The sequence below is a fragment of the Ctenocephalides felis genome, unplaced genomic scaffold (genome assembly GCF_003426905.1).
Source record: "Ctenocephalides felis isolate EL2017-DRISC unplaced genomic scaffold, ASM342690v1 CF-g0.4_SCAFFOLD_01886, whole genome shotgun sequence".
NCBI classification, from domain to species: Eukaryota; Metazoa; Arthropoda; class Insecta; order Siphonaptera; family Pulicidae; genus Ctenocephalides; species Ctenocephalides felis.
Genome location: NW_020538040.1, coordinates 34,374,560 through 34,388,137, shown reverse-complemented (window position 1 = coordinate 34,388,137; position 13,578 = coordinate 34,374,560). Strand labels below are relative to the sequence as shown.

At 25.9% G+C, this 13,578-nt stretch overlaps 1 protein-coding gene across 1 annotated transcript in view; it reads left to right on the top strand.

The window, feature by feature from the left end:
* Window positions 1–3,328: 3,328 nt before the first annotated feature.
* The window catches only part of LOC113377872 (putative fatty acyl-CoA reductase CG5065), a 14,557-nt gene continuing 4,307 nt past the window's right edge, over window positions 3,329–13,578 (top strand). Inside the window, exons 1-5 of the mRNA XM_026618312.1 lie at window positions 3,329–3,521; window positions 7,026–7,334; window positions 7,392–7,587; window positions 8,725–8,920; window positions 13,316–13,558. Coding sequence (XP_026474097.1) covers window positions 3,330–3,521; window positions 7,026–7,334; window positions 7,392–7,587; window positions 8,725–8,920; window positions 13,316–13,558 — 1,136 coding nt within the window. The 5' untranslated portion in view covers window position 3,329. The remainder of the gene's footprint in view (window positions 3,522–7,025; window positions 7,335–7,391; window positions 7,588–8,724; window positions 8,921–13,315; window positions 13,559–13,578) is intronic.

Below are 13,578 nucleotides of genomic sequence, written 5' to 3'. Positions count from 1 at the left end.
ATTTAGCAGTCTATCAATTTAGCTGTTCACCAACTTAGCTCTCCACCAATTTACTTTTTCAACAATTTACATATCTATCAATTTACCTGTCTATCAATTTGCATATCTATCAATTTACCTGTCTATAAATTCACCTGTCTACCAATTTACCTAACAATCTGTTTATCTGTCTGCATATTCGTCTATCTACCAGTTCTCCTGTTTACCTTTTCATATATCCTCGAATTTACCTGTGCACCAGTTTACCTATCTACCAATTTAACTGTCTACCAGTTCATTTATCTACGTTTGTATCTATCTACCTTTTTACCTATCTACCAATCTTATCTATCCACCAGTTCACCTGTCTACCAGTTCATTCATCTACGTATGTATCTATCTACCTTTTTACCTATCTATCAATTTACTTGTTCAACAATTTACATATCTATCGATTTACATATCTATCAATTTACCTGTCTACCAAATTACCCAACAACCTGTTTATTAATCCAGCATTTTACCTGTCTACCAATTAACCTGTCAACCTGTTTATCTGTCTACATATTCGTCTATCTACCAGTTCTCCTGTCTACCAATTCATATATCCTCGAATTTACCTGTGCACCAGTTTACCTATCTACCAATTTACCTATCCATCTGTTCATTTGTCTACGTATGTATCTAGATACCTTTTTACCTATCTACCAATCTTATCTATCTACCAATTTACCTGTCTACCAGTTTATTTATCTACGTATGTATCTAACTACCTTTTTACCTATCTACCAATTTTATCTATCTACGTATGTATCTATCTACTTTTTTACCTATCTACCAATTTACTTATCTACCAATTTACCTGTTCAACAATTTACTTATCCTCCAGTTTACCTGTCAACCTGTTTATCAGTCTATCAATTTAACTGTTCACCAACTTAGCTGTCCATCTATTTTACCTGTTCCATACCATTTACCTATCCATCAATTTACCTGCTTATCAATTTATATATCTTACAATTCACCGATCTATCAATTTACCTGTCTACCAATTTACCTAACAAACTGTTTATCAATCCAGCATTTTATCTGTCTACCAATTTACCTGTCAACCTGTTTATCTGTCTACATATTAGTCAATCTACAAGTTGTCTTGCCATTTTATATATCCTCGAATTTTCCTGGCCACCACTTTACCTATCTACCAATTTACCTATCTACCAGTTTATACTCGTATATCTACGTATGTATCTATCTATTTACCTTTTCACCTATCTACCAATCTTATCTATATATCAATTTATTTGTGTACCAGTTCATTTATCTACGTATGTATCTATCAACCCTTTTACCTATCTACCAATTTTATCTATCTACGTATGTATCTATCTACTTTTTTACCTATTTACCAATCTACTTATCTACCAATTTACCTGTTCAAAAATTTACTTATCCTCCAGTATACCTGTCAACCTGTTTATCAGTCTATCAATTTAGCTGTTTAGCTGTTTACCTGTCTACCAGTCTGTTAGTCTACAAATTACCAATTAATTTAAAAAGATATAATTACTATAATAATCCTTACAAAATAGGGTTTTGCGATAAGAGGTTAAAAATTTTGGGGAATGTGTTTTTATATATACGCATTTTAAAGAAATTAGAAAAAAAATGTTAAAAAAGTCTTCAGGGCGGCCAACCCCTATCAATTTTCTTAAATCAAAATATCCCTAAACCTTTTCGAGGATTTACCTAACACAGTGATCAGACGTGTGGTTTATGAAAAAAAATATAATTACTAGTAAATCTTGTAAATAATTCTTACAAAATAGAGGTTCGTGGTAAGAGGTTGAAAATTTTCAAAAATTTTTCCATTCTATTTCCATACAAAACTTTGATTGAATTGCGCTCTATCTAAACAATAATATTAAGAGCTAAAACTTTAAGAAAATTGTTTTTTATCAATTTGGAACCATTTGAGCCCCTGGGAGCAAGAAAATTCGAAAATGACCATTTTAAGGACCACCCTAATATATATATATATATATATATATATATATATATATATATATATATATATATATAGATAAATCATTTTACGATGATTTCCAAATACCAATATGATTTGCCATTTACATCATCTATCATTGTTAGTATTATTTGATATATATACATGTCACTTTATAATATTGTTCAATATCATTTGACAGTTATTTACTAACTGCAGAATTAGTTTATCAGTTAACAAGTGACTATGGGCTAACATTGACTCAATATTGTTGGATTAAATTATTTTGCCAGTTTCCCAATATTGTGTAGGGAAATTATTCTAATATAATCTGACAAAGTTAGTCCGATTTAATAGACAACTTATTATTTGATAGACCATAAGTATTTTTTAATAGATCAGCTAAAATCTATAAGAAAATTAAAGTAAAAATACGTTGAAAATTTGCTAAAATTATACTTGTGAAATGAAAAATACTCGCAATTTATTAAGCAATATTGAACTTAAATGAATCTAAATATAATCATCGAATTTTGTTTGTCAGCATTTAATAATTTTTGATATTTATAAAATATTTGAAATATATATTATAACTTTAAAGTGCATATTTTGTCTGAATAATTTTATTATAAAAATACAGAAATTATTATATCGTTTTTGATGAGGTGTAATAATCTTTTTTTTTAGAAGTTTCTGGATCTTAAGAACATTTTTGTAATGATTTTAATTTTTGTATTAATTTAATCGTAATCATCATCAAATAATTGAAATATTGTTTTTTGACACTAAATAAAAAGAAATTGCCCCAACCATTTCACCAATTTATTGACCAATATTAATCTAATATCATTTAAATATGTAAATTAAATACTGTTTGTTTAGTATTTAGAAATTTGTGACTTTTAAATATATTGGTTTTAATAGTTGTTGAAAAACTATAATTTTTGACTTTGTAACTTATTTTCTTAATTTATAATCAAATATAAAAATTTTAATAAGTTATAATGACGTTTTAACAACTTTCTAATAAAATAGTAAATTAATTTACTAGTAAGTTGTGATTCACAAATGAGTTGGTATATTTTTTGAGATAGTTGTTAATGTATAATATCTTTTTTTGAAAAATTTAGGAAAAATACAGTGAATTTTTTCTGGTTTGTCTATGAGTTGTATTATTAATTAATGATAATTTTTTCAAAATCTGGAATTTAGTTAATTATAATAAAAATGGTTAAAATGATTCAAAAAAGATTTAATAATGAATAAACATGATTTTTTGAAAAAATATTTATTTTGGTCTATTTATAGTTTCTATAAAAAAATTCTCTTTATCTTTACAGACAATATGGAGTCGCCAATCCAAAAATTCTACAATGGCCGGACGATTTTCGTGACTGGTTCATCTGGTCTTATGGGCAAAGTTTTGGTGGAAAAACTACTTTTCAGTTGCCCAAATGTTGAGAAAATTTACATGCTAATCAGGCCCAAACGTGGCAAAAACGCTTCGCAGAGGATTGAAGCAATCTGGCAATTACCGGTAATAATAAAATGATATAAATTATAGAGTAATTGAATGTGTTTTAATTATAATGTATTACATAGTCATCCAATGAATATGGAAATAAAATCAATATTTTTTGTGATTATTATAAACTATACTTGTAAGTGGATATGCACTTACATGCACGTGCATTTAAAAATGTTTTCGAGTCTAGAAGAAACTTGGATGTTCTTAGAAAACATATAAAAATTCAATGAATTACAAAAGTTGTTTATATTTAAAAAAAAACAAGATAGCTAATATGTTCACACAATTACTGCTTTTATATGAATAACATTAATCCGTATTGCTGATTAATTATTCAATTAAAACACATTCGTTTTCAATATACATCCATATTTTAAAATAAGGTAATCATAACATCTCGTTATTTGTAATCAATAATATTTTTAGTATATAATCATGACATCTTGTTATTTGTTCCCGATCTAATTTTTTATACATTTTATATTTGTATACAATACATTATTTTAACAAAAAAATTGATACATTGGTGACCACGAAGTAAACTGTATTGGTGACCCCGACTTGGCGTTGGTTCTTGAGGAGCTTGAAAACTCCTAAACAAAATATTTTTATTATAATTAACATATTTATATATATATTTTCAAATTTTCAAAAGTTTTATAAATAACTTTATATGTTTAAAGAATTTTGAAGTAAAATATTCATATCTATAAATAAATCTGAATGAAATTGATATATAAATACAAAATGCAATTGAACAGGTTCATCCAAATATTTTAGCCATGTAAATAAAATAGACCATTTTGACTAAACGAAAAAAATGAGGATTTTTTCAAGGATTTGAATAAAAATTTTACATGTTGTCGTTTCGATTTTGTCACAAAATATTTGCCTAATACAATTTATTTATTGCTAAACTTTTGAATTTTTTATACTAGAACATTAATATACGTTTGCATGTTTTTTGAGTAAAATAACCATGTTTTCAAATAAATCTAAATGTAATTAATATATAAATACAAAATGCTTGTAATTAAAATTATCCTTTCAACTGCCCTAAAAAATAAGGAATTTTCCAAGGATTCGAATGAAAATACATACATTGTTGTATCGATTTGATAAAAAAATATTTGTTTAAATAAATGTTTATTTATTCCTGAAATTTTAAATACTTTAATGATTTTATTATACAACGTTTTATTTTTTTTAATTAAAGTTTTCAATAATTTTAAAATGAGTTATTTTACCAAAAATCAAGGAGGAAATTAATATGCAAGGTGGCATAAACTTCTTTATTGAAATTTAGGAAAAAATGCTTCATTATTGAAAATATTTTTAAGTTCACAGTATTGTTAGTCTAGCTACTTTCTTTAAATTAATTGCTATTGAAATATTTTGCGTTTTTTACAATAAATTTTAAAATCAGTATAAATTCAAGTTAAAAAAATAATTTTATGATAAACTACTAAAAATGTGTAAAAATGTGAGAAATTTTTCAAGGATCTGAATGAAAATTTATTACATTGTTGTTTGTATCTGATTAAAAAATATTTGTTTATTTATTCCTGAATTTTTGACTATTTCATACGAAAACAAGTGACGTATAGATCAAAAATGATATTTTTATTCAATTTCAAAGTTTTTATTTAATTTAAAAATGAGTTATTTTTTATCCAAAATTCTTTATTGAAATTTGCATAAACTCCTTTATTGAAATTTAATAAAAACTTGCCCTTTATTGAAAATATTTTTAAATTCACTGTATGTATTGAAAATTGATTAAATTGATTGCAATTCAAATATTTTGTATTTTTTACAATAAATTTTAAAATTAGTATAAATACAAGTTACTAAAAATAATTTTGTAATATACTAAATTTGAATTTTAATACTTTTTTTAAATATCTATCACAGCAAATAAAAATGAAACCAATATACAAGGTGGCATAAACTTCTTTACTGAATTTTAGGAAAAAAATGTCCTTTATTGAAAATATTTGTAAATTTACTATATTGAAAAATATTTAAGTAGTGAAAATTAGCTAGTAGTAATAAAGTAGATATTTAAATTGATTGCCATTCAAATATTTTGTGTTCTTCTATATTAAATTTTAAAATTTTTATAATTTCAAGTTACAATAAATTATTTTATGATATACTACTAAATTTAAATTTTAGTGCTTTCTTGAATATCTATCACAAGACTTGGATTTATGCAGTTAATAACTATATTGTGTTTAATTTGATAATTTTATAAATAATGTTTTTTACTACAAAAATCAAATAATAGTTTTTTTTCTCAAATATCTATGACAACATCTGGATAATAGTTATTTCCTATATGTTGTGTGATTTGCTAATTTTATAAATAATGTTTTTTAGACTAAGACAACAACTTTTGATTTAAGTAGACACCCTCGCTGATCATTTATTTATTTTAATTAATTTTTGATCACTGATAATTTATTTCCTTTAATTAATTTTTTAACTTCCCGTAGGGCAAGTTATAGTAATCGCAAAAAAATCGAAAATGAAAATTTTTATATATCTTTACGTTTCAAAGGTTTTTGAACATTTTGGCATACCTTAGAAAAAATGGATGTATGTGTGTGTGTGTGTGTGTGTGTATGTGTGTGTGTATGTGTGTGTGTATGTGTGTGTGTATGTGTGTGTGTATGTATGTACGTGTGTGTATGTATGTGCGGATACAAATTTTCGTCGACGATTTCGGGAACACGGGTCAACCGATTTGAATAATTCAAAAAACATTCGATTCGTATTGATAAGGAGACGTGCTGATTAGTTTTTGGCGAAGGCAGGTCTAGCCGTTCCGAAGATACGGGGCAAAAAGTGCCGAAAACGGTAACTCAAACGGAGCGTCCGATTTGAATAATTCAAAAAACATTTCATTTGTATTGACAAGATGAAGAATCGATAAAATTTTCATGAAGGTAGGTCTAGCGGTTTCGGAGATATGGAGGAAAAAGTAAAAAAATGAGCCATTTGGCGGTCAAAAATGTTCATTAGGCATATGCTCATCAAATTATCAGATATTTTATAGAGATTTTAACAATAAGTATATAATTTGTTAACATTCCTATGGGTTCCGTACCAATGCTTATGCGTTAGACAGTGAGGCGGCGCTTACGCGCTTTATATTTTGTCCCTATGCAGTTAAAGCAGTACGATTGCTTTGAAAAAAAGTTCAGATCTTTCACAATATGTCAAAATAAAAAAGAATTTTTTTTCAAAAAAAAAAAACAAAAAAAAAATTAAAAAAAATTTTTTAAAAAAAAATTTTTTTTTCAAAAAAAAGTAATTTTTTGTCCAATTTATAGTTTTTAAAAAATCTTATTTTTTCAAAGTAATTTTTTTTTTCAAAAATGTTAATCGTTTTTAAAAAAATAATAATTTTTGGTACGGGAAGTTCCAGCAATTTGCCTTAAGGCACGATGCCTTAATTGCCTTAAGACAGAATTCCACTTACAGCTAGTTATCTATATTATTACTCAGGCCTACAAAAGGTTGCGCGAAAAGCGTCCCGAAGCTCTTGCCAAGATGATCCCAGTAGAAGGTGATGTAACATTGGACAGATTAGGAGTCGAGCCCAATCTTCTCAAGAAGGTCATCAACGAAACTAGTCTTGTATTTCACTTTGCTGCCACTTTAAAACTCGAAGCCGAACTAAAAGATTCGGTCACCATGAATTTGATTGGAACCAGAAACGCTCTGGAAGTCTGCAAAGAAATGCCTAATTTAATCTCATTCATCCATTTGTCAACTGCCTTCTGTTACACCGATCAGAAAGTTCTTTTCGAAAAGGTAAAAGGTAAAAAAAAATATATTTTGGATTTGTTTTTACCTAATGTTTTTTCTCAGGTGGTTGATTCACCACACAATGTTCATGATGTGATGCGTTGTATGGAGTGGATGGAAAATGAGACTGTTAATAAAATGACACCATCCTTAATAGCACCACATCCTAATACTTACACTTATACGAAAAGACTTGCTGAATCTTTGGTCAAGGAACATTTTCCTGATATGCCTGTGTGCATTGCCAGGCCTAGCATAGGTAAAGTACTAAAAATAATTTATAATTTAGTTAAATGGCACTAGGGTTTGTCGGTTTTCAAAAACCGGTTTTTAGGCAAAAATTATGGAATTTGAAAACCGTTTTTTTAGTGAAAAAAGTTTTCACTGTATAAATAGTAAATGACAAATATCGCCAAATATAAAAGATAGATGAAAGCGTTTTGATTCTTGTTATCATGTCGGTTCAATAGCATTTGAATCGATAGCATCTTATCAGTCTGCAAGGGTTCCCAGAAAGGTTCTGTATACATTAATTTAGATTTTCATACCAGTGTATATATTAATTTAAATCAATGTGACTTCTTCTTGAAGAAGTAACTTCCTCTACTCAAACTTAAAAAAAAGGGTTTTAAACCCTAGAAGCCACAAATTAAAGAATAAAAAACTTAGAATTATTATATCAGGCTTTAAAAACAAATAAGCATAATTTGGTCGCAAGCATGAGAGTATTTTCTATTTCAGGAAATATTGCGAGTAAACAAAGGACACGTCTAAGTAGCAATTCTAAGTTTCTAAGTTTTTAAATCATATTTTATTAAACAAAAAAATAGAGTGTTTAGAAATAATAAATTAAAATTGCTCGGAACAGACAATATCCGAGTTTAGCTTAATTGTTTTTAAAAATAAAATTGATGCATGAATAACGAATAATTATTTTCAAAGTTACTTAATCCAGATAAACTATTATTTTTTAGTTAAATTAAAATTAAAATAATTTTGTTTACTACCTATAAAGTTGAACAATAAATAAACTCAGTTAAATACTGCTCTCAATTACACTAAATTTGCGGATAAATTACAGAATATTCGAGCAAAAATTTATTTTCAATATAAAAATCGAAAACCGGTTAAAACCGGTTTTTAGTGAAATTAAAAGTCGAACACCGGTTTTCTGAAATGTCGGTTTTTGTATAAACCCTAAATGGCACTTACCAAAGGTCAATTTGACTTATGATTATTTACATTCAATTATAATTTTTGTACCAAAAAATGGTATGGATTGTCATTAATGAATGAATTATCATATTTTGCAAGACAAATATTTTAAGAAAAAAACTTAGATTAATATATTTTTTTAAATTTTTTAATATATATAAATTTAAATTTTAATTATCAGTTACTCCGTCCTATGTGGAACCAGTTGAAGGTTGGGTTGACAACCTTAATGGACCTGTAGGCATAATTGTGGGCTGTGGAAAGGGTGTCATTCGTTCTATGTACTGCTTCCCTGAATTGTACGCCCAAGTCATACCCCTCGATTTTGCCACCAATGGTTTAGTCTCGATTGCGTGGAAGAACGGAACTCAACCCAAGTAAGATCTTGATTTAATTTATTTATAATAATATTTTAATAGTATTAATAATAATTTTTTTTAATATTATTTAACAGCAGTCAGAAAATATTGATATTAATATATTTATTAATAATATAATAATATTAATTTAATATAAAATATATTATTAATAATATTTATATAATTTATATTTCCAATTGCAAGATTTTTGAAATGTAATGAGTTTGAATCCGTTGGATAAGATATAAGTTTTTTTTGGTGAAAGAGAGTTTTGAAATTGTTTATAGAAAGGGGAAAATTTACATAAGAGAATAGCAATATTGTTTGTAAATTATTTTTTAATGAGAGCCCATTAATTGAATATCATTTAGGTTTTTATTAAGTATTTTCCTATATATTTTATATCATCCAAATATCATATCTAAAAAAATATTTATATGTTTATATCAGACTTATTTTTGCACATGTTGAAACACATTTTACTTAAAGGTAATATATTTTGTTTGACGTTTAATAAATATTGACCTGCTATTTTATATCATTCATGAAGATTCTTGAATACGATTTTGATTACAAATATAAATATATTTTTTCTAATAAATGATTAAGCAACAAATTCATTTTAATGAGTTAATTAAGATCGAATGAATAATAGATGTGATTATTGGACAGATTTTGAAACTTCAATCTGAATTTTGACCATCTAGTTTTTCTAAATCATTTATAATATTATATTTATACCTTTTTGTCATTCCTTGTAAACAATGTTTTCATAAAATCTGTTAATTTTATTTATTTTGTGTTTCAATACGTACCGATTTATTAAAATAAAAAAGTATCAACCTGAATCTTTAGGAGTCAATAAAAATTTAATACTGTCTTTTGTGGAAATATGAATTTTGAATATGTTGCTTTTGGCATTCAGCCATTATAATATTATTTTATATATATAATTGTATTACTCTGGAATACCTTTCATGTTAAAGAAATAAAATTTTATAATCAACAAACAATTTAAAATGTTAATATTTGCTAAAATGCATTGCACTTCAACCGTTTACCTTATAATTAATAATACCAAGTGTTTAAAATAATTTTAATTAATTATTGTTGAATTATTATTTTTTAAAAAATAGCCCTTATGATCAAGTGAGACATACAACTAATTAAAAAAACTACTTTATATCGTTTAATATTTGCTTATAAGAGCCATATTTTTACAAGAATAATAATTCTATCGTATTTGAAATATTGCAATTAAAATAAAATATTTTGTTTTATATAAATGACAAAGAATACGTGTATTAAAATATTAAAATCATGAATATTTTAGTGAATTTTACATACTTCTGCGCAAATTTTAATTTGAATTCAGCTTAATTACATTGAGCGCTTTAATCTTTAATCTTTATTTTTTAACTAAAAATAAAATTTATTGATAAAACGATACTCAATTATAGCTTATTTTTTTAAAACAAAAAAACAATTTCGAATATTACTTGTTCTAAAAAAATTGTGGTACATTTTAAATAAATCTTTTTATTGACCTCGCTCACTTTATTAAAAATTTGTGAAAAATAATCATTCAACAATAATTCGATAATTGAAATTATTTTAGAGTGGAAATTTTATAGCTACCTGCAACATTTGATTTTTATATTCTATACTATATTTTTTATATACGTTTAATAATATCTTTATATATATTCTAAACATTACTTTCATATATATCATATTCTATCCAATTTGCTTTTTGCTCTATACAAATGATTTTTCTTCATTCTTTTTTGACTTCGAAATTTAAACATCTTTAATTCTAATCTTGTTTTTCAAACAAACAATTCAAATTCTACTTTTTAGTGCTATTTCTATTCAATTTTCAATTAAATCAACCATTCAAATTCTATTCAATTTTAACTCCACATTTCCATTTTTGTCATTGCCAAGAATCGATCCGAGGATCGCTGGTGTCTTTAAAGTTATCTAAAGTGGCTAAAAATAATAAATAGATATTTTTAACGTACTAGTCATTATAATCATTTTATTAATAAATTCATCACGTTCAAAATATTATTTAATGCTGACATAGTCATTTTTACAAATTTTACCAACTCAACTATGTCTTTCTTCGAGCTAATTTTATCTCAACGAACGCCGATATAACTTTATGCCATTTTCAGTAATTCTATTATGCGCTACTAAATCCTCCTTTAATCTTTTTCTATTTTAAGAACTCCAATCAGAGTTTAAATTAATATCATTTTGTGATGAAAATTGGATATATCTTCCATGTCAAGCGAGCGCCTTGAGTGCCTAAAATTAAATCGAATATAGTGCTACGAGGACTTTCGTTCAAAGACTATTGTGAAAAGTTACCTAATGGAAAACCTAATTAACGCAATTTTCATTGTCAGGCAAAGAGGCATTGATTACTCCTTATTGCACGAGGGAAAGCATTTGGAAGTATCTAACAATGAGTGGAAATCTTATTTTCATATATAGATATACGTGGATTTGATACGTTATTAGCAGAAAAAGCCTTTTGCCAAATCCTCTTTATCGAATCCAGGAATAGAACTAGTTATATATGAGTATTCCATTTAAAAATGTACGTTCTTTTGTTCAAAAATTAAGTTTCCTATTTACGGAATTTGCAACCATCGGCGTTACACATTAATTTAATTTATTTATCGATTCGTGCCATGATGTTTGAGATTATACTCTTCTAAAACGCCTCGGTTAGCATATATTTTACATATTCTCAGTGGTAAAGATTGGCCACTCTTAGGATTTTTTATATTTTTTTGGACCAATTCTCTTTATTTAATTTTTTTACAATGCGTAATTACAAAAACACACAAAACCCTACATTTTCACCTTACTGCCATAAACTTCCATTTTAGAAATCCAATCATTTTTCTGCTTCCATACCCTCTAAGTTTTTTTTTAATTTTTTGGACCAATTTTATTATTTTGTTAATGCATAATTAGAAAAACGCACAGAGCCCTTTATTTTCACCCTACTATCATAAACTTCTGTTTAGTAATTCAATAATTTTTCTGCTTCCAGACAGTTTTTAATTTTATGGAAAAGCTTAAATATTCCTCCAAAAAAATAATTGAGTTTTATTCAGTTGTCCACCTCTAAAAGTAATATTTCAATAGTTGTAATTAATAAGTTTAATTGTAATATTTTAATTTTGGAAATGTGAATATCAAGCTAAATTGAAATCAAAGAGCGATTTTCAAAGCATTTATTATCATTATTAAAAGATCTCTTAACAAAAAAATTGATTTTTTATTTTTATCTGAATATTTTAATTCAAGAGTAATTTTGAAAATGTAAACATTTTAAGAAACATTTCAAGCACAATTCAAAACCCTTAAAAACCTCAATATTTTCAAATTAAAATTTCGAAAATACTCAAATCTTGTGAGTAAAATTTCGAAAACACTCAAATCTTGTTTTATGGACATCCAATAATATACACCAAAAAACAGATTATTTTTTAATTTAAAAAATTTAAATTTTATGTGACATTAAACCCTTAAAAAAGACTAAATATTTAGATAAACACTTTTGAAAATTTGTACAACTTTAGAGAAATTTCGAGCTGAATTTATAAACCTTCAAATGAACTCAAAATTTAGGTATAATAAAAATTAGAATTTTGACCATATATATCAGATTTTTTATATATTTTTGACATATGAATATTTTATACAATAAGCAATTTTGAAACTTTTTCAGATGAATTTTAATCTGAAATTGTTACAAAACTCAATTATTTGTAATGCCCCAATAAATGGTTCAATTATAAATAAATTATCTATCACTATTAATTCAAGGACTACTTTTGAATACGTTTTTGTATACTATCTGTATGCTATTTTTTATATATTTTTGACATATAAATATTTTATACAAGAAACAATTTTGTAAATCTGAACCTTCTAAAATAAACTTTTAACTGAATTTGAAAACCCTTAAAAATTCAATTTTTTGTGATGCTTCAATAATTGGTATAATTATATATAAATTATTTATCACTATTAATTCATGAAGTACTTTTGTATACGCTATATGTAATAATTTTTTAAATCATGCTTGCAATTAATCTAAATCATCTGACTAATAACCATCAATATAAATCCTAAATGCAAAAAAATGGAAAATGTTTCGAATTTGTTTTTTTTTTGTAATTCTCTCGATTGTTAAAAAACTTTAGAAAATGTTCTTCGGTGTCATTTTCTTTTATCACTTGCTAAACAGTTTAGAGTTTTATTTGAAAATATTGCATGTAATAAATGCAGCTAATTTTGAGATATTTCATAAATATTTATATGTGTTTTATCATTGATAAGATAATATTGCATCAATCACCAATAAATAATTCCCTTAATTTCCTTTAGACCCGCAGACATTCCAGTTTTCAATGTAACAAACATGAACGAGAAGCAAATGATGAACTGGGGTCAAGTTTTGGAAACAGGAAGAGATTTGGGCAGAAAATATCCATTCGAAGGAGCAGTTTGGTATCCAAATGGCAACATCAGGAATAACAAATTGATTCACCAAATATGTGTTTTCCTCTTCCACATCATACCAGCTTACTTTATCGACTTTATGATGCTCATCTTCAGACAGAAAAGATTGTAAGTGGAAAAACATTTTT